At 43.7% G+C, this 24135-nt stretch overlaps 1 protein-coding gene across 4 annotated transcripts in view; it reads left to right on the forward strand.

Annotated features, from left to right (window-relative positions):
- The first annotated feature begins 5174 nt into the window (after nucleotides 1–5174).
- Nucleotides 5175–24135, forward strand: part of SNX25 (sorting nexin 25) — a 94563-nt gene continuing 75602 nt past the window's right edge. For 3 of the 4 annotated variants that reach the window (XM_065947504.1, XM_065947505.1, XM_065947503.1), the window contains exon 1: nucleotides 5175–5788. In XM_065947504.1, coding sequence (XP_065803576.1) covers nucleotides 5429–5788 — 360 coding nt within the window. In that variant the 5' untranslated portion in view covers nucleotides 5175–5428. Of the gene's footprint in view, nucleotides 5789–6070; nucleotides 6182–24135 lie in introns of those variants that run through there. The other variant, XM_065947506.1, reaches the window with a different exon arrangement.

Below are 24135 nucleotides of genomic sequence, written 5' to 3' on the forward strand. Positions count from 1 at the left end.
AGGTGGGAACATCAACCTAGGTTATCCCAGGTGATCTCAGTGTAATCCCAAGGGTCTTTATAAGAGGGGAGACAGGAGATTTGGGGTCAGTAATAATAGTATAAAAAAAAATGGCCATGGAAGCAAGAGCTTGTAATACACACCATGTTGACTATAGTTAATACCCTGCTGTATATTTCATAGAAGCTGGAGATTCCCCATGGACAGAGGAGCCTGGCAGGCTACAGTCATAGGGTCGCCATGAGTCCGCCACCACTGAAGCAACTTGTCATGCACTGTAAACTGACCAAGGGAAGAAAATGGATTCTCCCCTTGAAGCCTCCAGAAGAAAAGCGGCCCAGGTCCTACTTTAATTTTAGACTTTTGATCCCCAGAACAGTAAGATAATAAGTTCATGTTGTTTTAAACCACTAAGTTTGTAGTAATTTGTTATAGCAGCAACAGGAAATTAATACAATAGGTACCCAATATTTTTTACATGAAGTGTAGAGAAGGAACGCCTGGCAAGCCATATTGTGCATGCCCAGTCGCTTCAGTCATGTCTGATTCTTTGAAACCCTATCGACTGTGGCCTGTGAGCCTCCCCAGGCGGTGGGATTCTTCAGGCAGGAATACTGGAGTGGGTTGCCATACCCTCCTCCAGGGGGTCTTCCCCACCCAGGGACTGCACCCAAGTCTCCTGTATTGGAAGCAGATTCTTTACTGCTGCGCCACCTGGGAGGGTGCCTTCACATGGATTTAAACATGGAGAGATATAATTCATTGGTTTCAAAGAGGGACAAAGCTGAGCACACATGTATGTAGGCCCCCTCTCATTTAATTCCTGATTGGGCCAATATGATTTGCTTTGGCCAATGAAATGTTAACATATGTAACACAAGCAAAAGCTTAAAAAGAACTTGTATATCACATCTCTGACATGGTCATGTGAGAAGACCCAAGCAATCTCTTGAAGGATGAGAACTCAGGGAACAGAGACAAGCCATGTTAATGGAGGCTCCATAGCCAGAGTAGTCCTGGCTTCTGCACCAGCAGATCACAGCATCATTAGTGGCTCAGGCAAGAAGAGGAGAACTGACCTAACTGACCCCAACCCATTGACTGACCTGCAAAATCATAAGCATATCCAGTGGTTGTTATTTGGTGGTAGTTTGTTATATGACAGTAGATAATTGACATTCTCTATTTCCCTAAGTTTCAGGTCAAAACTTGGATAAATTGATATTATTCTCTTTGGGGGATCTACCCTTGTCAATTCTTTGTCTTGATACCAGCTAATTCAGTGTACAGTACTTTCCTTTGTAATTCTCTTTGAAGATTAATACAAAGACACTTCTGCCTGAAAGTTTCCCAACGTGAGTGTTTTTACTTGAGGAGGCCCACTCAACATAGTTTATATATCAATGTCCTACAATTTTGTTCATAGATTAGTTTTCCTCTTCCAAATGCTGTAGTATGTTTCCTTTAAGCTTTAGCAGTCTACTATTTGTTTTTAAACTGTTTTATAATTTTTTCACGTCTCCTTTTGAAGTTTGGCCGCACTTACTACCGTATTTTCTGTAAACTACATTCTGCTTGAAAGTTTACAAGAGAGAGTTAGGTTAACAGACCTGTTATGTTCTTGGAGAGAATCAGCAGAAGAAACTATAGTGATATCTAGGTATTTTGATTCATGTTAATACCTATACATAATTTTACCCAAAGTGGGCAAAAGCAAATACAGTGCTTTTCTCTCTAACCCTATGGCTACCTTTAAGGAGAGCCAGCGGCTTTAAGGAGAAGTATATGAACTAGTGGATGGGCTGCCCTAGCAGCTCAGATGGTAAAGCATCTGCCTGCAATGCAGAGACCTGGGTTCAATCCCTGGGTTTGAAAGATCCCCTGGAGAAGGAAATGGCAGCCCACTCCAGTATTCTTGCCTGGAGAACTCCATGGACAAAGGAAGCTGGCTGACTACAGTTCATGGGGTTTCAGAGTTGGACATGACTGAGCAGCTAGCACATATGCTAAACAGTGAAGGGGAAGATTCATTACATATAATCGACAGAGATTGGGTGTTGTATAACTATTTACACTCTAGTACTTTAAATGTCAAATTTTCACTTAATTTATGCTATATGCACTTAATTTATGCACGTAATTTATAGTATCCCAATGAATTCAGGCAGACACCATTCCCAGCTTACCAAAGAGAATAATGAAGATAGCCCATGGAGTGTTTAATTACAAACCTGTCAGAATGTGCTGGCCATAAGGAATATAATAAATAAGGCATCTCTACTTAATTTGGTCTTAACTTAGACCTGGTAGGACTCAGCACTGACTTCCAGGAAGGAACACCTAGATTCTAATTTAATACCTGACATCTCCCTCAATACCTCCTGATCTCAGGCACTCCCTTGTGTATCTTACCACCAGTGTTCCTCAAACCTTGCACAGGGTAGAAACCAAACTACTACTTTTAAGTAAATGTTTGAATTGTCAGTGCTGACTTCGCAGCAATATGACATTTGCTTTAAGGCAGTTTTCTGACCACCAGTGTACATTTCTCCAGATCTCATCCTTGGGAACAATATATAGTGTGCTGGAAAGATCAAAGACCAGGTTGCTCAATAAGTGTAAGACAATTTCCTCTTTATTGATTATATGATTTTACCAACTTTAGTGATTACTATAAATCACTTTACACTTGTCAGGTGACTGGCTAAGATACCAGCCATACTCAAAAAGCAACAAAACTAAACACTTATAAAAGCATGGAATACAGGGACTAAGTTCATGGATTTAAGCCTTGTTTTTTCTCATTTGTCATATGGGATGACTAAATGAGATAGTTTTTAGAAAGTACCATGACAGTGCTTAAATGCACAAGCCTTAGAGCCAGATCCCGTGGGTGATAAATCCAAAGTCTGATAACTCTATAACAGTTAAGTATCTTGCTTTCTGTACTTCAGTTTCCTCATGGATAGATGGAGATTACATTCAGGGGTGATTGTGAAGATCAAATGAAGCATGTCTAATGCTTAGAACAGTATTTGACACAGTTAGTGCTCAATTAGTTACTATTATTGTCAACTGCAGTAAACCCATATTTTGGAAAATTTTAAATATATGTAAAGTATGTAAAGTGCTCAGCATGCTGTCCCCTGCATGTAAAGGATCAAAAAAAATATGGATCTTATTGTCGGTAATATCAAATTACCATGCTTTATTTGAAATAATTTGGAATTGTAGGGTACACTTTGAGGGCCCCCAGTGGGATGAACATTAACTATTTTAGGGCAAAAGGGCTCCGTCAAGATCAGTTACACTGCTTTATTTAAAAATAAAAAAGAGAAGACAAGGAGGACAGGAAGGTAGTAACTACTTTTGAAGTCATCCCCTGTCATCACCTAGGCATGGCAAAGTCACATCTGGCCTAAGGCACTCATTATCTCCTTGTCTTTGACTTACAAGGAATAAGAATAAAGTGGTCCATGAATACTAATATTTAAAACAATCAGCTTTTTAAAAATGACAAATGTGAACATATTTGTTTTTATATAGATACATAAAATAATTCATTTCTGTACTATTTTATTAGAGCTTAACATTAGGGATAATTTTTTTTTTTTGGCTTCCTACTTCATCTCCCACTTGAAATCCATGCCATTCCAGGGAAATTTATTACAAAAACATGAATACATGGGTGGCCTTTGTATGTCTATGGACACTGGTATTTTTTTCATTTGAATTATAACCTCTTGGATAATACTTGGCTTTAAAAGAATAAACAGGAGTTCCCTGGTGGTCCAGTGACCAAGACTGCCTTCCCAATTCAGGGGGCCCGGGTTCGATCACCTGGTTGCAAGCTGGATGCCAAATACCACAGCTGGAGATTCCACATGCAGCAATGAAGACCAGGCACAGCCAAATAAATATTTTAATAGTTAAATAAAATAATAAAATATCCACTAGTTTACTTTGTATGAATGTTGTATTTTTTCTCAGTTGAAGCGATGGAGATTCCTTATAGAAAAGCACAGTATAGTCACAGTATTTGAAAATATATTTTAATGCTTACTTAACTCTATTTCCTAGGAAGCAGGCTGTAACAATCTATTGGAAAACGCTAGTGCTTTTAAACGATTTTGCTTTTTGATGTCTGTCTCCCACATTCTCCATGGCATCCCTCATCTATTTACCCCCTTCTTTTTCTTCCCCTTTCTATTTTTGATTTGCCCTAATCTATCACCCCCTTTTAAGTAAGCATTAATCTCTTTCCAATTCCTTCATCTCCCTTAGAATTCCTTTATTCATTAAAGATACATCTGCTGTTTTGTTGATCTTAGTAATTTCTAGTGTTTAGCATATTGGTATCTTCTCAGTAAGCATTATCTGTATATTAACGCGGGGGCCGTGGTACGAGAAGAAAATATGTATTCTCAACATTACTTGGAGTACTTTCACTTGCGTGTGGGCACTGGCATTTGTACTGGATCGTTGGCGACAAAAATACAGGGAGTTGGAGCCACAGTGAGGAAGGCAGCTGTGCACGCCCCCTGGCGCCAGGCAGACTTTTTGGGGGGACCTCTCTGTACCTAGGAATTTTGCAGGCAGCATTTACCGCTCCCCGTTTGTCTTGGTCCCGTCCCGGAGGCGGCTGGGTGGGAAAAAGGGAAGGTTGTCAGGGGAACTGGGTTAAAAGTGAGGATCAAGTTGCCTATTCAAACAGCAGGTGCAAAGGAGCAGAAATTTTGAAGGAAGGGCTGTTAAACCCCCACCGACGGGGAGGTTACTTGTCGAGAGATGAGCGGGCCGAGGATTAAGGGATCACCTGAGCTGGAGAGCTGCAAACGCTTCTGACACCTGCGGCAGAATTTTCCAACAGACGGTATCCCCGGGGGGGGGGGGGGGGGGAGCGGCGGGCGGCGGGGACAGGAGCGCAGCAAAGAGCCGTTTTCACGTGATTGGCTGCGCCCCCGCGGGTGGGCGGGGAGCGGGGCGGTGGGGGCGGGGCGGTGGGGGCGGGGCGAGGCCGGGCCCGGGAGGGCGGGGCCGGGCGGGGCGGGGCGCCCCCGGCTGTCACTCAGCGGGTCGCGGTGGCTTCCCGCCCCCCGCCCCGCCCCCTCCCGACAAGCTCTCCAGGGCCGCCCCCGCCCCCGCCCCCGCTCCGCCCCCGGGGCTCCGCCAGCGCGAGTCCCATCCCGGTCCGGCTACCTGGGGCGCGCCCGGCCGGGCAGCTGCGGGCCCGGCGCCGGTCGGCGGCGTCAGTGAGAGCCGTTCCCTCGGGCGGGGGCCGCCGACTAGGGCATGAGCGCGGACTCCTGCCTCCGGCGCGGCGGGAGCGGGAAGGGCAGGAGGCGCCGCGCGGAGGCCACCGTCCGGGGCAGCGCCGGGGGACAGCGGGGCGGGAGATGTGCCTGTCCTTAGCGGCCCAGCAAGCAGCATGCACCCCGATGCCTCCGACAGCGGCGGCGCCGGCCTCGCGGGCGCCCCGGGCGAGCGGCGGCCGGAGCCCCGTGGGGACGCGGCGGCCCCGGGGGCGCCCGGCGGCGGGAGTCGGTGGGTGGCGGTGGCCGCCCTCGCCGCCGTGTGCGCCTCCTGCCTGCTGGCCGGCTGCTGGCCGGCAGTGGCGGGAGGCGCGGGGCCGGGCACGGTCCTCCTCAGGCTCAGCCTGTACCTGGGCTGCGCCGCGGCCGCCTTCCTGCTGGGGACCGTGTTCTCGCTGGTCTGCCAGAGCCCGCCAGCCCCGCCGCCCGACTTCGCCGCCGCCTGGAGACGGCTGGCCGCACGCCCCCGGCCGGAGGTGAGTACCGGGCGCCCGCCCGCCGCCCGCGGCCTCGCCCGGCCCGCCCGCTCCGGGAGGGCCGGGGGTCGCGGCGGGCCGGTCCTCTCGAGGAAGGGGCGGGGGTGGGATGGGCCGGGCCGGCCCGGCCGGGCGGGGAGATAGATGCTCGCGTCCTCTGGGCCCCCGCGCGGGGCGGGCTCCGGGCTCGGCGCGGGGCGGGCCGAGATGCACGCTAGCAGGCGATGTACTTAGTTGCTTGACTCCATCCTCAGTCCCAGGCTCGGGAGCTGAATAATCCTTCCAGATCTTGGCTGTGGCACTGCCGCTGGGGAGCGGGGCGGCCGCTGTACGCAGGCGCTGCGCCTGGCGCCGGTCATCGCGCTGGGTTCTGGTAACCGTTCCCCGTGGGAGGTAACTTTTATGCCCTTTTACAGACCGGGAAACTCGGCGCAGAGGGGCTGACTTGGCTTAGGTCCCCTGCCCGGTATACCTCGTGCCGAAAACCCGGGTACGCTTTTTTTTTTTTTTTTAAATCACGCTTTCCTGTCTTCGGCCGTGTGGATAAGTATCGCAGTTTCAGTGATTTAGGAATCGGATGCCCGAAATCACGGTCGTTTGCATCGAAAGGAACGTTATCATCAGTGGGGTGTGGCGATCTAGTGGAGAACGGTGGTTAAGGAAAGTAGGGAAGGACAGTATTTTAAATGAGCTCTCCGCTTCCTTAGTGCCAAACCGCTGCTTTTTCTCTACCTCTCAGCAGCTTCCCTTTCACAACCCTTGAAAAGAAACTCGGTTCTGTCGTAGCCTGACTTACCGCTTGGCTGAATTCTACTGTCATTAACCCGAAATAGCCCACTCTGGAGTAAGAGAAGTGGCTCAACTTCGTAAGAGTATTTTGTTAGAAGCATTATTCCTCCCGGGGTTTTGTGTTTGTTTATAACACGACCTGGTGCTGCTTCTTTTTTTTTTTTAATCTCACCCTCTTCGCTAAAAGGACGAAGTGTACCAGTTCAGAAAGCAGAGCTGAAATAATGGCTAAAGAGGTGTAGGTAAAGGGGCGCCCATCCCCGCTAAGTTAAGCAGCTGTTCAGTATGTTAAGGAACAGGAACGTCTGTTTTCATAAATAGCTCCAAACTAGCTGTGTTTATTTCTCTTAAAAACCTGCACCCAGCTGTGTTTATTTCTCTTAAAAACCTGCACCCAGCTATCCCCCCACTTTTTAAAATATCTAATTTAGCAAGAGTTGGTGAGTAGGTGTATTTTCCCTCTTGCTTTTTCCCTACAATGATAATAGAGCCCAAGATTTTATTGTTGATCTGTGAATGACGTTACAGTTCTTTAGAGTATTTTAAGATGTTGTAATCTATTCCATGTGTATTTAATCGTATTTACTGAGTCGTTTACAGAAACCGGGTATTATTTTGGAAACTGGGGTTGAATCAACAAGACCAACAAAAGCCCTGCTTTCTGGAGATTATAATTCTTAAGGGGGAATTGGGCATTAAACAAAGAAATGAGTTACTTTTGCATAGTGATAAATGCTTAAATGCTTCTGAAATCAAAAGTAATTAAGAATTAAGTGATTAGGAGTGCCTGGTCTGTGGGGGCAGGAAGCTTAGATGGCGGGGTCAGGGTCTAAGCCTTAGTATTGTCACTTCTCTGGCCTGGATGCCTCACGGGTGGTTTACCTCCCTTTTTCCTGGAAAATACATTCCCCCAAAGCTCCCAGCTCACTTGTACCTCTGATAAAACTTAGGTTATCATCCAGAAAGATGCTTTAGTAGAGGAAGCAGAGAAAATACTACATTAGAGGTGACAGAAAAGGAAGCAGCTTTTGTGACCTCTCATGTATATGATCTGAAGATTTCAGGCAGCGGAAGAGGTATAAGTGTACGTTAAGGATAGGAGATTATGGGACATTCTTTTTGAATTCAGATTCCCTCAGCATTAAATAGGAAAATAAGTACATTAGGAGGTTTACTTTCTGTTACCTAGAAATAAAGTGTATGCACATATGCTATTCATATGTGTGTGCCTACTCAGTTGTGTTCACTTCTGCAACCTCATGGATTGTAGCCCGCCAGGCTCCTCTGTCCATAAGATTTTCCAGGCAAGAATGCTGGAGTGGGTTGCCATGCCCTTCTTCAGGGGATCTTCCCAACCCAGGGATCAAGCCCACGTCTAAAATTATTTTTATGTATTTACAGTACCAGTGCAGTTTACTCAAGCCTTTCATTGTGCTGTATTTCCAATAACTTATGCTTAAAGTTTTAAAAAAATGCTCCTTATGAATGGAAGCATAAGCATGTGGTGTAGTGTATAATATCTGTCAGTTCTGTGGGGGTAGGAGCTGGACCACATGGGTCATCTAACATATGTGGAGGGGGTGGCTGTTTTGTAGTGAACCAAATGGTGTCTCTTAAGATACAGTGACTACTTTACTACAGAAATTGTGATTCAGCATTAAGAAAAGAATCCTCATTTGTTCTTGTATATTTCAGGTTCTTCTAGTGTCTGCTGAACGTGTCAGACACTAGGATCTATCCTATCTGTTCATCCTTTTTTTTTTTTCCCCTTCTTGACTTTCTTCTCTAGAGGGGAAAAAAATGCATACAGTCTTAAAAGTAGGCAACTAGAGAAGACTAAACTAAAAGGGAGACGGTGTTTTCATGTCTAGACGTGTTCAAATGCTCCTGCACTCTTTATAAGATAGCTGTTGGTTGTCATAACTCTTTGTGGTTGAGATCCTTGTTATCCCTTGTACCTTGCAGGAGCTCCAAAAAAATGTTTGCTGATGATAATGAAAAAAATTAGGTCAGTTTGTGGTCAATAACTGAGGGCTTTCCCCCTTCAGTTAACCTAGTGTTTATTGAGCATCACTTATGTGCAAAGAATTTTATTTTACTTGGCTGGGAATCATTACTGATTATTAAAACTGATTTTTCAACTCGGGTAGAAAGACCATCCAGTGGTATGTTCAGGTGGCAAAAAAAAAAATGCTTTGTGTAAGGTCAGAAAGGCTGATGCTTAAGACTTGACATTTGCTCTCTGGGCCCCACTTTAGAAAAACTTGAACTTTGTTGCAGGCCAGCTGGCTGGAACTGTGATGCTCTGGGGCTGGCCTGCTTCTGGGGCAACAGTTGTTAGCCCTGCTTTGCTGAGTAGGCTGCCGTAGAGTAGTGCTCCGTAGTCCAAGGTTGTAGTTGGGCGTTGTGCCAGACCTGTCAACTCACGTGGACCAAAGGCATCAGACTCACTAGCTGCAGTTACCTGACCCTAGCTCATGATCTGACCAAAGCAACAGCAAGGAAAACATGGACATAATGAATCAATAGTTTAGAAACCTTACTTTCGTTACTAGACCAGTGGTACAAAGTGCATCTTTATATAATGGAAAAAAGGAAAATAATTTCATACATTTTGGTGATAAAAATAAGGAATAACTTTTTAAGATGTCAGTTCACATAGTTTATGGGTTTTTCTCTTTTACATGGTAATTTATTAGATGTTTCTTGATTTACACTTGATTTACACCATTAAGTTAAAAATAAGCACTGGACAAATGAAGACTGGAGGCCTGATACAAGAAAGTCCACAAAGGTGCTTAGTGGCATAATGGGAAACTAAAGTCCACTGCTGCGTGAAGAAAATATTAGTGAAAGACTTTTCCTAGTTTGGACAGAAAAGTTCAAGAAGTTCATCAAACCTCATAAGCATTTACTGTATATCCACTGCATATTGCTTTTCTGATCTCTGGAGATCATTTTGGCCTAGTTAGTTGCTAAATGTCAGTGCCAGGCACATAATAGGTTCTCTATGGATGGATTTTTGTCCCTAATGAATGGATTGTTGTTTGAGATGAGAACAGACTTGAGTATCCGACTGACATTTTTAAATTTGAAATTTCAGCCACAGTTCCCTAGAGAAGGGATCATAGTCTCACCGGTGTGTAGTTGCTCAGTCTTGTCTGACTCTTGGGACCCCGTGGGCTAGCCCGCCAGGTTCCTCTGTTCTTGGGATTTCCCAGGCAAGAATATCTCAAGGTAGGTGTCACTGAGAATTTCGATAGTTGCTTTGCGTTAAGTGCGTGGCAGCGTTTATTCAGTGTTGGGGAAGATTCAGAGATGAATAATATGCCCTCTGTCCCTGCCCTCTCAGGCTGAGTAGATTAGATTGATAGGGAGGACTGGAGGGGAGGACAGATGTTTATAGAGACAGTAAAAACATTCACACAGCAACCCAAGGCGCCACTTGGCTCGGGTGGGACTTCGAGAATCCCTAAATGAGCTCTTTTACTGATACAAAAGTTCTTTTGAGTAAAACAAACTCGATTTAGTTACTCAAGGGAAAAAGAAAAGAACCAAGATATAGGGAGGCTATACACAGCCTCTTTGTGACGCTCCTTTATTATGCTAATATGATAAACTAATCCTCAATAATTTGATAATGGATAGTGGTGTAATACACTTACTGTCTTCAGATTATTAGGTTGTATTTTGACCGGGGGATTTAAGTCAGGGTGGCTACTGGGAAAAATGTTTTTGAGCAAGATGGCTTTTGAAACCCCCTTATATCTAACAGTAGTGTAAGAATTATTTACCTTAAGTTCATTCTATGCATAATTTTTAAATTTAACTTTTTTTGCAGGTTATGGATTCACATGGCTTTAATAGAAAAAAGAAAAACATACAAAAGGATATGCATTGAAAAAAAAACTCCCCTATAGGCAACCATTATTAACAGTTGATTGTTCTTCCAGATATGTATTATGTATATACAAGCAAATACAAATACATACTCAAAAACAATATGAACAGTGATTACACATAAAAGAAAATTATGTTATGTATCTTTATTATGAAGGAACTATTTCTTAGGGTTAGTAGACATCAGAAGTTACATATGAAGAATGGTAACTTCAAAGTAGGAAGCTACAATTCATGATTAAACCTGGAACATTAAAAAAATGGTCATCGAAACCAGCAAATGTATTCTAAGAAATGATGAACATGTATTTTTGAATTTAGCAAAGCTGTCTGAAGGAGGCTTATATATATTTTCACAATTTGTACAAAACCAAAAGGAGTTCCCTGGTGGCTCAGCTGGAAAAGAATCTGCCTGCAATGCGGGAGACCTGGGTTCGATCGCTGGGTTGGGAAGATCCCCTGGAGAAGGGAGAGTCTACTCACTCCAGTATTCTGGCTTGGAGAATTCTATGGACTGTATGGAATGGGATCGCAAAGAGTTGGACACAACTGAGTGACTTTCACTTCACTTCAAAACAAACCCAGAAAACTGTATTTTTTCATATTATACCCTAAATTATTACAAGATTTTGAATATGATTCCCTGTTGTTGTTTAGTCGCTAAGTCTTGTCTGTTTGCAACCCCATGGACTGTAGCCTGCCAGGCTCCTCTCTCCATGGGATTTCCCAGGCAAGAATACTGGAGAGGGTTTCCAGTCCTTCTCCAGGGGATCTTCCCGACCCAGGGATTGAACCCGAGTCTCCTGCTTGGCAGGCAGATTCTTTACCACTGAACCACCTGGGAAGCACCCCTAGGAAATTGTTTTAGAGACAAGAATATGTGTACTGTTCCGGGTTTGAGTTGCCGACGAGTGTAATCAGATGAATCCCAGGAGGCGGGATTGCAGAGGTGGGTTGGGGGGGGGTTGTGGAAGTCCTCAGCTGTGAGCGAGTAGGGCTGGGTTGTTGTCTGCTGTTAGGACAGCTCCTCATGCCTTCTGAGCTCTGGAGTGTGGCATCAAAGCTGGGTTATGGAAATGTGATTGGGGGAGACTGGAGGAGAAGCCCTAATCAGTTGCAGTGATACAAAGTGAGAGTTAATAAAGCTGCGTGAAGGGAGACCGAGCCAAGAGTGACTTTCATGTTTCTTTCACATTAATGTCATGACGGGTGAAATTTCCGGTGACTGTTCTGTGAGACGTTCCTTTCATGATAATTATCAGTAGTTATCATCACAGATGGGTTCAAGAATCTTTTCAAGAGTATCTTAAGATTCTCTTTAAATAATAAACTCAGCCGCAAACTAAAGGGTCCTACTCTTTCTTCACAAATGTTAAGACCAAGTCTCCAAGCTTGAGCAATCTGCTTGGAGCCTAAATTCTGCTCATTCCCAAGAGATTTATTTCTAATTCTCTTGTATCTTAAGCCAGTTTTGTTTTGGAAACATGCTACGATGTCAGCTTTCATAATTAAATGTTGCCTTCTTAAAGATATCTTAGGTTTCATTTCCCAACCTTACCATTTTGAGGGTAGGACGTGCCCTACTTTCTTTAGAATGTATGAGCCCTCCTACAATCAGAATAGTACACATTCTTGTACTAAAAAAAGTGACTCAGCAAGTTTGGTGCTGAAGGCTTAGGTTTTAGAAAAGGAAATGTCTGTGGAAGCCTGTTAGTATTAAAATCATGACATAGAAACTTGCCTTTTTTGTAAAAAAAAATTTGCAGTTTCGCTTTTGAAAGAAAAACTTGCCAACTCGGAGCTTGTATTTTTACCAACTTCACTGTTAGGTGACTTTCTAAATGAGGGCTGCTTGTTTGCGTGCAAGTCACCGATGACAGGGGTAGATAGCCCTTTCTGGGGACTTTCTGGGCTCAGTTAAGTCATTCTTACACCCTCCTTTAGTCCTGGTGTGTGTGCTTATTTAGTTTCTCCAAACACAGTGGAGCTTCCCAGAAAGCCCAGTGGGTTTGGGTTGCATTTTGGTGGGCTCCTCAGCTCGAATGATGCTTTGTGAGAATGCAGTTAGGAGGTGACGTGTGCAGGCTGTGTCCCCAGGGCTGGCCCGTGCTTATTAGTGATGCTAGGCACTGGCTGGTCCCAGTCCATTTGTCAGCCAGCCCGGGGCTTCCATGTGTGAACAGCCGTGAGCTGGACGTAGAGGAAAATGAATATGGTAACTCCAAGTGAAACAGCTCCAAGGCCAAGGGGGAAGCCAGAAAGAAGAATAAGACATTGGAACTTGTTTAGGTCACTAGGATCTATTTAATAGTAAGCTTTCTGTTTTAGGGTAGACTACACCTCTTGGAAAGTTGGATGCATTTTTAACAAGTACTCATTTCTAAAGTAACCTGCCTTGCTATAGTTCTCACCCACCTTGTATGTATGAGTGAGTTTACATTAATAGTAGTAACTCAGAGTGTACAGAGTTTGCTCCCGTCTGCTCACGCCAGGCTTCATCCTGCAGTCCTCCTCTTATTTCTGCCAGCCCAGGGGCAGGATTTATGTACACATGCGTGCCTTCACTTACGTTCTTCTGTTCCTGGTGACTGCAGAACATCTGAGAGAGGCTCCTCTGTGTCACCCGAGCCAGTCTGTGAAAAAACACGTTTCTTCTTTGCCTCCTGCTCTGTCAGTTTCCTCAAACTGGAGATCCAGGAGGGCTTGGTCCTTCTTTTTTTTTTTTCCCTGAGCCAAAGCCACCTTATGTGCTTTAAGGAAATTCAGAGTATAGCCTTGTTTCTCTCACTGGGTATGGTTAAACTTAGTTTTTACCATGTAATGGAAGCTGGGAGGAGCTTACGTCTCTGTCTGCATCTCCTGTGAATGTACTCCATCGCCTTTGTCTACCTCCCCTCCATCCCTGCAGAAAAAGGCGACTGAGTGGCTGGGCACATCCTGGGAGGAGCTTTCTCGAGTCTCCAGCCTCGAGCCACTACTCTGAAGGCCTCTCCTCACATGCAGATATAGTTGTGCAGATGGTGCCAACTCGTTTGATGTGAAGTTAACATCCTAAACATTCCAGAAATTGTAGTGGGTTTTTCCTGAGGCACAGCTGTTAATCTCGTATTGTTTCTTCTGATTTTTTTTCCCCCACCTCACTGAAGCTTTCTGAGATTTCAACCCCTAGATAACCGCAGGAAGTTGCTTTGTTTCCTAGATTTGAATTTTGATCATTCTTGAGGTCCCATTTGTGGAAGTATCTGGCTCTCAGACAGTCTTACCCTGAGTGCCCCACCTCTGCCCCTCCCCAAATCACCATCTTCTCAGGCGCAGACTCACTTATTCAGCTGCTTACCCTGACCTTTTCACTTGGTGCTCTCAGTGGGACCTGACACCGTCAAGTCCAAGTCTCCATGTGTCCTGTGATCGGGTCCTCGTCCCTCTCCCACTGCTCCTGTGTCAGTGTCTAGAACCCCTGCAAGTCCTCCATCCGGAAGCCTGAGGCCTTCCTGACATCTCCTCCTTCCTTCCCACACGCAGTCCCATCCTCCAGACCTCTCTCCTTACCTCTGGAGCATCATACGTCCACCTGCTTCTTCCCATCGCTCCTGCTTGGTCCCAGCTACCATCATGTGCCTCGGGTGACTGCAGTAGCCCCTCGGTTCATCTCTCTGCCTCCCTGTCCCTCCTCCAATTCATTCTCTTAAAGATGCAAGCCCAGTCCCATCCCTCTTCCACACCATGTTTAATTAAAAGCCCTCAGCAGCTTTCTGGTCCTCATAGTTCTCCAGCCTGGTCTCCTGTCATAATTACCTTTACCCCTCACTCTCCATCCTCAGCGGTCAGAGTGCCAAGCCCGCTCTGTCGATGTTGACTCTGAGTACTGCTTGCTGTGTCTCTAGCCCCTGATGCCCCCTTGCCTAATTAACTTCTCCTCGGGCTTAAACTGTCACTTCTGCAGAGCGGCTCTCCTTGTCTGCCAACTGCATGTATTCTCATAGCACCACGCACCTTTCCTTCACTGTACTTGGCTCAGTTGTAGATACTTGCACGGTTCCTTGTGTCTTTCTCACTAACCCCTGAAGTCCATGAAGGCAGAAACTCCTCTCTCTCTCTTTAACATCTAGCATAATTAAGCAGGTGGGCAGTAAACATTTCTTGAGTGAATGAATAGCTGGGAATCAGCAGAGAACAGGCATTCAGAGAATGGTCTTGGAGTCAGCCAGCCCTTTGAATTTGAATCTGACTCTGCCTTGATAATGGTGGGACAATGGGCAGCTTATTTAAGATTTCTGAGCCTCAGTCTCCCAATCTGAAACGTGGACGTAATAAATACCTTCAGAGGTTGTTTGGAACATTGTGGTGGTACTTGAAGATACAAATACTGGTGTTTGTGAAAGTGCTTTGATAAGAAGGTGTTAAATGGTGGATTTTACACTTTTACCTTTTTTTAAATTTGTTTTTGGCCTCATCGTGCAGCTTGTGGGATCTTAGCTCCTCAACTCAAGATTGAACCCAGGACCTGGCAGCAAAAGTGCCCGACCCTAACCACTGGACTGCCAGGGAATCACCCACTCTTACCTTTTTAAAAAAAACCCTTTAAAAATAAGATTGAAGATGCAGTTTCAAAAAAATTATACAAAATAAGCGTATAGTTGGGTGAGTGATTATAAAGACAATACCCTTGTAACTTCCGGAAGCTCCCCTGTTTGTCCACCCCAATGGCAGGCCCTTCCTTTCCACCTAAGTAACGCCGTCTTGACTCCATCATAATCACTTCCTTGTGTGTTGTTATAATTTTATCAGTCAAATGGCCATCCGTGGATGTTATAGTTCAGTGTTGCCCATTTGAAAAAAATATTGTCTTCCCTGTATCCTTTTTTTCCCCTGTGGGTTATCTATTGAAGAACCTGGAGCATTTGTCTTGTAGCATCCTGTAATCTGGATTTTGCTGGTTGCATATGAATGCTTCCCAGGTGGCTCAGTGGTAAAGAATCTACTTGTCAAGCAGGAGACACAGCTTTGATCCCTGGGTGGGGAAGATCCCCCTGGAGAAGGGAATGGCAGCCCACTCCATTATTCTTGCCTGAATAATTCCATGGACAGAGGAGCCTGGCGGGCTACAGTCCATGGAGTCACAAAAGAGTCAGACATGACTTAGCAACTAAAACAGCAACATATGAATGATACAGCTCAGTTTGTTCTTTCTTGCTTTGCATGTCCGGCCTGTTGTCCAGATCAGACTCGTGTTTGACCCCTTTGGCAGGACTGTAGGTGGTGTGCGAACTTTCATCAGGAGGCGCATAATATCTGATTGTCTTTTTTTTGGTTTTATTAGTAGCTGTTGATGCTCAGTTACTTGGATCTGTTAATTTGTTGGAGGTGACAAATAGGGGTGTTTTAATTCTGTCATTTCTCTCATTTATTGGTTTGAATTTTTTTGGAAAGAGACATTTTCCAATCATCTACTCTGTGGTTGCACGTGGTACAGTTCATATGAAAAAGCAGGATAAATACTAGATTCTTTCCCGTTATCAGTTTTCCAAGATAATGTATTGGTTCCCCCTCATCCTCTGAAGGTGACCAGTTAGTTATGTGTTTAAAAAAGTATTGTGAACTCATGAATTAGAATGTATTTTATGGGTTCCAATTAGTTGTAATTATATTACATAATTTCTTTTTTGAAGGCAGTCTCATCTCTGGCCAGTGGAAGTCTTTTCAAGTTGGCTCCTTAGTCCTTTTGATATGACCCCACTAAGTCTGAGAGTTTTCTTGCTATCTGGTATAGCAAGATAGATCAGGTTCGTTTTGAGTGTTTTCTGCTCACACTTGGAACTAGCGATTTCTCCACAAAGAGCCCTGATATCTTTTAAGGGGAAATAGTATTTCAAGAACTCACTCTGTCTCACTTTTGAGCAGCACAGCCAGACTCAGACCTAGCCATTGAGATTTCAGCTGATCATTTGTTTGTGGGGTGACCAGCTGTCCCTGTTTACTCAGGGCTGTCTTTGTTCTCACATTGAAAACCCTGTGTCCCGAGGAGGTGGGGGCTCATTCCAGGTGTTAGGGAGGCTCATTGCTGTTGGTTTGGTTACTGTGTCTTGACCTTCTCTGTGGAGAGGTTGGAAAAAATATGTATGAGATCTGTCTTTTGCAAAGAATAATCACTCAGTAGTTAGATTTATATACTCTCTGTCTCCTTCAAGGCAGGTAAGACTTACTTTGCATAGCGCTTTGCCATTTGCTTATTATAGCCTATAAATTGACTTTGTTAATGGGTTCTGGAAAATGGTTTCTATGGCTGACATTTGATTCATTTTACTATAACGGATCGCTCTGAGTATAGTGGACAAATACATGTACCACAGGAGTCATAATGTGAATGTCATAAAGTGAATGCCTCAATTATTGCTATAGCTGAACTTAATATTTATTGCATTTACTGTATGTATGTATATATATGCATTACCCAGTTAAATGTTTGTCTTTCATGGGAGATAGGAACAGTTAATCTCATGTTACAGATGGGAAAACTGAGGTTTACCATTCTGCTGTTTAGTCGTTAAGTCATATCACTTTTTTCGACCCCATGGACTGTAGTCTGCCAGGCTCCTCTGTCCATGAGATTTCTGAGGCAAGAATACTGGAGTGGGTTGCCATTTCTTTCTCCAGGGGATCTTCCTGACTCAGGGAATGAACCCGGGTCTCCTGCTTGGGAGGTGGATTCTTTACCACTGAGCCCCCTGGGAAGGCCAAATTGAAGTTTAGAGAGGCTAAAGCATGTGCCCAGAGCAAGTGGAAGAACTAAATTAAACCCAGGTCTTTTTTATTTTGGAGCCTGTACAGTTATTTTAATTATTTAATTATTAAAGATTAGTCTGGCCTGATTCAGGCCAGAAAACTTGAGCATCTTTGGGATGATTCTAGGATCTGTTTAGGAATTAGTGTCACTTTAGAGGTCTCAGAATGACATCACAACTGCCCCTTCTGTGCTTGGGACAGTCACTGCTGATCAGGTAAGGCCGCTGCTCTCCTCCGCCCCCCGAGTCCGGATGAAGCCTCAGATTCCTTTTCAACGTAGCTTTCCAGGCAGCCACCAAGATTTTACTAGTTGGCATATAACATGAGACCCATCTGCCATCCTGTGTGAGAACCTTGTGGAGCGACAGTGAGGCCTCCAGGTTCCCACTCTCCCCTCACTATATTGTTATCAAACGGTTAGTCACACGTTCTTTTCTTCTGTTCTGGGAAAAGTCAGAGTTTTCTAAACCGTGATCCGTAAACACTTAATTTCGGAGATGCTTTTAGTTATTATACACTGCAAAAACAGAAGAGGCAAGATGAGAGGCTTGTCGAGGGGGGTGGGTCACATCAGTTTGAAGACGTCTGTTCTTGAGGCTTTCCACTGTGTATTGCTGTAATAACGTTCTGAGCAATCCGAGTAATTGAACTTTTTTTTTTCATTTATTTTTATTAGTTGGAGGCTAATTACTTTACAATATTGAACTTTTTTTAATCCGGTGTTTTCTAAACATGACTTACACCTGTGAACCCCATGTACCCCCCCCCCCCCTTTTTCTAATACAGCGAGACTTACTATCTTAAGATGTGATACATTGGTTTACTCAGTCATCTCATCTGTAAACAGGGGGCTGAAGAGAACACCTGCATCTTGGGGGTGGATTTAGGTGAGATTGTGAAGCCTGAGTTCACTGCAGGGGCTGCTCGGTTTCTTATCTTTACTTCCTTATTCTCAATAAGCATCCATCTCTGTCTCTAACTTTGTGCTCATAATTGTGTATTTTTTTTTCTAAGAAAGCCTTCAGTACTCTGTAAATTCCAAGCTCTGTAAAACCTGGATCCACCTCTCTCAATATCCCTAGAGTTAATTTGGTTGTTAAATAATTTCTTGAAGCTCTTAAAAAAATTTAAAAAAGGATACATAAGCCAGAGGTAGGAAAGTCCTGGAGGAGGTCAGGCTGCATGTGGACACACCCGCCTCAGGACCACCCCTCTCTGTCTGAGCTCTGCCCTCCCCATAGGAGGGCCTGGCTCTCCCTGGCTAGTGGTCCAGAAAGAGGGGGAGGATAGCCCAGATTTGACACTGGAGACCATGTGGGTGGCATCTGGGAGGGCAGGGTGGACACGGGGCAGACATGGTATTGATCCTCTTGGGTGAGGGGTGAGGGGCAGGTGAGGAAGCAGAGACGGGGTGCGCAGTGCTCCCTAGCAGCTTGGCTGAGAAGGAGAGAAGGTGGCGTTCACAGGTGTGTATGTGCTGGGTGTGCTTTGGGCAGTTTTGTAGTGGAGAGATTTAACCGCATCTTGAAAAGTAGAGAGGAAGAGCCTGAAGATCCCAGAGACAGGATGCTGACAGGCTAGGGTACAGGTGGAGGGTCCAGGCTCGAGACTAATGGGAAGGAGGTAGAAACAGGAGCAGAGAGAGAAGCTCGTAGGCTGCAAGGCTGGCAGGGAATTGAGATGTTTCAAACTGGGTCACCTCGACTTTTTGTAAGTGGGAGGCAGGTTAATTGCTGATAGTGAGGAGGATGACGTGTCGGGGGTAAGTTTATTGAGGTGGTAAGAGATTCCGTGAGTCTTTTGTGACTCTGTCCCAAGTGATGTAAAACGATGGCTCCACTCCAGTACCCTTGCCTGGAAAATCCCATGGACGGAGGAGTGTGGTAGAGCCAACTCCATGGGGTCGCAAAGAGTCGGACACAACTGTGTCACTTCACTTTCTTTCACTTTCACTCTAGTATTAAAATAAATCTTCCAAGAAATAAGACTTCTTAGCTTTTTCTCAGGGGTCATAATCTTTTGTCATCACCACCATTTAGCAGGGTTTCTCCAAATGTGGTCTAAAGATGCATACATAATTTAGGAATTCTTGCTAAAAATGCTGTGTTTCAAAGGCAAACGCCTTATAGTTGCTGAATTAGGATCTAGAAATCTGCATTAGAACAAAATCCCCAAGTGAGTCTTGGAAATGAGTTCATGTGTTTCCAAGCAGGGGCTGGGGGCTTCCTGAGGTCGGCAGGGACCGAGGAGACTGGGAGCTGTATCTGGTGGTCCTGTCCTCTGGACCCACACTCACCACCCGTCCTCTCTGTTCAGAGGTGGACTGGCTGCTGCACTGAGGCTTGTCTTTAACACCATGTCTCTCATAAGGAGAAGATTTTATTCTTTGAATTTCTATACATTTATTTTATATAGAAACGGAAGTCTTTCTATGATCTAAATCTAGGCTGGGATAGACAATTTTTACTCTCCAGTTATAAGGGATGTGAAAGTCCGTCTCTTTGAGTAGATTCCATTGAATTGTATTTTCTTTTCTTCTTTTTTGCAACTAGTATTTTTATGGCAGTAATCCATCTCACGCATTATCAGTATCTAGTACATGTATGTTATCCAAGCTGCTGCCTGGAGCTCAGCTTTTTGCTTCAAGGGAGCTATGAAAATATTAGAAATCTCACTGAATCAAATCACTGATATGATGTTTTTCCAGCTAGATCCTGAATATTTTATCATCAGTTTTCATTTAAAAGCCAGTCAACAAATTTAATAAGAGTGGTATTATGGGTATTCGGGATAGTAATGAAGAAAAAAAAAAGTGATTGCTTTCATTAAAGCATCTCTGTGAAAAAAAGCAGTTCTGTGTGACTCATCGAGTTGTTGAGTTACATGATAGCTTTGAAGCAGGGGCAACCGCTCTGGCTTCTTCTCCATTTCAATTCAGTGGTTTCAGTGAGAACTCTTATGAAAATAATTTTTATAATTTACTTCACTGTGTATGAACTTCAGAATTCTTATGAAATGATCTCTTGAATTGATTGTATATTAGAGTAGATTTTCTTCCGTGACCTGGGCTGGAGAGCGAAATGTAGAGGAGAGACCAGAATAGGAAAAATGCTAAAATTCCTAAGCAGAGCCTCCCACAGTGTTCAAGCTCATTAGTTATTTGATTATGAGCTTCTGTTCCATCAAGGATAGATTAAGCCCCTTGAGCCCAGAGAGTGTATTTACCTTTGTCTCTGGAACCCAGCTAAGCGGCAGACGCACAGAATCCTCATTGCATGTTAGATGATTGAATGAGTTGATGGAAATGTGAAAACCTCTGATTTCCCTCATGAGCTCAGAATTACAGTGTGAGCCAGTGATAAAATGGCTGCAGAAATTTTCTTACACAAATCTTTGCAGGAATGCAAAAGGCGGCTGCCAGTCATCAGTGATCTTTCCTAAGCCAGCTTGCTTTTTCCTCATTCTTCTCCCTCAGCCCTAGTCTCTTGTCCTGTACTTGCCAGTTTAGACATACTGCTGTCTGCCTGTGTACTCTCAAGTGCATGTTCTAATTTCAGTTTCCAAATCTGTGCCTGGTTTGAAATACACTTAACATTTCTCTTGTAATCAAGTGTAGTGTGTTTTCTAAGGAGCTTCAGATCTGAGTCCTTGACATTAGAAATGAAGCACATTTTTTTTCTTCCCATGAGCTTAATTTGTCCAACTGAATGGAAAATCAACCCTTAGTATGTTAACCTGTCTCAGAAAATACCTCTGTTCAGTTAATAGAGATTTTGCCTTTGCATTAATAATCATTTTTTTTCTTAGCAGATTAATAACCAAGAAACATCATTAAAGGAGTTTTCTTGTGATAGTCAAATCTGAAAGTATGCTATGTCATAACACTAATCACATGTAATATAACAATAATCATTCTTTGATTAACATTGCAAAAAATTTGGACTATGCCTTTTGGCACTGTAATAATGATCTGTATTTGAATACTGCTTTGTAAATGCAACCCACTCCAGTATCCTTGCCTAGAGAATTCCAGGGACAGAGGAGCCTAGTGGGCTACAGTCCGTGGGTCTCAAAGAGTCTGACAATGATTGAGCAACTAAGAGTCTTAAACTTTAAAAAACCCTTTCACACACATTATCTTCTTGGGATGCTTAACAATCCTTTAGTATAAATAGGACAGACATTATTTAAACTGAATCTCAGAAATGGACATATTCATCATAACACGGCAAGAAAATGGCAAAGAATCAACTGCAGCCAACTTCTTCTGGGTCTTAATTAAGTCTTGCCACCGTCACGTGATGTCATATGCTTTTGCAAGGAAGAAATAATGGGATTGTGCCCTAGCCTGAAGCACACTTGAGTTTCATATTTGTTCAGAGAAAAGATCTAATTGATTTCATACCCAGTCATAGGATCTGGTCTCAGGAGCTAACCTAACTGATTTTCTTTCTTTATAGAAATAGAAGCAGAACCTTGATTCCTACATTTGCATGCAGGCAGGGTTGGCCTTTAGCCTGAACACAACACTTCCGATAACCGGTGTGTACTAAGCTATAGGAGCTGCTCACCATCTAATCTACGACTCATCTCTTGTCAGAGTTCATTTCAGGTGAAATCATGGTGGGGATTTATGCTTCTGTAGGCCACAGTGGTTTCCTTTACTGCTCACCGAGGGTAGAGAAGGCCTTACCTGCACCACCTCTTATGGCCAGTACTCGTTTTCCCATCTGGAAACACCCTGCAGTGTTGGACTTGTAGGTTACTTACTATTGGTTCAAAAGGCTGGACAGGGACTGTTCCTGTTTACCTTTGCGTAGTTTGTGCTTCACAGAATCTGATACACACCACGCCCTGTTGTTCGATCAGTTTCTCCTTGGCTGATAGAGGACTCTCCTTAAAGATAAGAACAACATTCTCGAGGCACACAGTTGTTTGAAATCAGAGTTCAAATCCACTATATGGTTCATAGACACTTCCAGTATTGTTTAGAACCTTTTTGGTAGTACTACACATAGGCCAATAGCATGGAAATGAATAGGTTTTTCATGGAAAATAGGAAAAATGTATTGAGGACCAAGTAAATACACAGTAATAAGAAAATAGTTAAAATACAGTTTAAGTCACTCAGAACATTCCAAATCTTTATTCCGTAAAAAATGCTCATGATAAAATATTGAGTGTGAAAAAACAGGAGCAGAAATGTGTGAATGCGATGGTTGTAATTTCTCCCGAAGTTTACGAAAATAAAGTACCAGTAGTAATTTATAATTAATAATATGTTGCCCGGCACAGTTTGAAACACATTATGTGTATTAATTCAATGCTTGTATCAGTCCTAAGAGGTAGGTACTGTTGTTATCTTTGTTTTACTGAAGAGGCCCTTGAGGTACAGAAATAAGTTGTCCACAGTTGCATGGTAAGAAATAGACTCACCAACTAGGAGGAAATAGACCAAAATGCCAGTAGGGATTATCTGTGGATAATGGTGTGAATAGGCTGATTTAATTCTTTACATTTATAGAATGTGTCTCTCTCTACTCTTGATATATTAGAACTAGCAATTTTAAAAGAAATTGAAGCATATGAGAACATTTGTAGGTTTGAATTTCAGAGAGTAGCTTTTCTTTCTTATATCTAAAACAGAAATTATACTCGATTAAGAGAGGGGAAAGGACAAAACAGTACTTTCTATCAGTACAATCTCCCTAAATGATAACCTTTCAGTGTATGTTGGATACAGTTTGTTTTATCGATAAGGAGAACCAGACCTTCTTTAGTTCACAATTAAACATTATAAAACACAATCCAAGAAACTGGTTCTGATCAAACCAAGTTTTGTTTGAACACTTGAATACTTCACCATTGATAGAGAATGTAAAGGCCCATACACGATAGAACGTCTCCAGGAAACGGACACTTTCCTGTCTGGAAATTACATCCTCAAAGGCAAATATGCTTCAGGAACAGTATGTTCTATTTAGTTGTGTCTTAACTTTGGTGATTTAACTTTCAATCCTTCTTTTTGCTTTCATTTCCATGATTCTTCTCCCTTCAGAAAACCATCCAATCAGCTGTTAAAACCAACCAACCGATGAGCCTCAGTGTGCTGGAAGTTGATCCTGTTTTGAGTTTTATTCGTGATGATAGCTGTACTTTACCACTAGAAGCCAGGCACTCTGCTAAATGCTCTCTGCGAGCCGGCAGTTACAGGCTGGACGCCATTGCCGGCAGGGCTGCTGTCACGTCACGGCCTTTCATCAGGGTCAAGTCCGGTGGCCTTCCCGTGCCTCAGTCCCTTCCAGTCTTCCTGAGACGGGATCTGTGTGGGTCGTTGGTTTTTTTGCTTTTGATTACATTATTTTTTGAGGATGAGGTAGAATGCGGTTGGTTTGAAAGGAGCCGTGGTTTTGAGAATAACATAGCTTAAGAGTGAGAATATCAGTCACAAGATCGCAGTAGATTGTCTGATGCTGAGAATACTTGGGAAGACCGGGCCATGTGACAGCTCCGTGTGGACAATGATGGTTGGGGTTTCGTGTTTGTTTTCCTAAGATAAATCGCCATTTCAGTAGCTTTACAGGAAATTATGCCCATCATGCCATCAACTCTGTACAGTTGTTTTTTTTTTTTTCTTTTTTAAAATAAACCAAAATACATTAAAAAAAATTTTTTTTATTGTAGAAGCATATAGTGAAGGAGAAAGATGCTTGTTTATTTGAGTCGTCTAGGTAATAGGCATGAAAGGAATTACCAGCCCCGTCTCTGCTCCCACAGGAAGCAGTGTCGTCCGCCTAAACAATGGAAAATGAGGTGTGTGTCTCGGCTGGGTTCCAGGTCCCCCCTGGCTGTCTCGTTGCTAATGGTGTCAGGGT

Source organism: Muntiacus reevesi, chromosome 10 (genome assembly GCF_963930625.1).
Source record: "Muntiacus reevesi chromosome 10, mMunRee1.1, whole genome shotgun sequence".
In the NCBI taxonomy this organism is placed as follows: domain Eukaryota; kingdom Metazoa; phylum Chordata; class Mammalia; order Artiodactyla; family Cervidae; genus Muntiacus; species Muntiacus reevesi.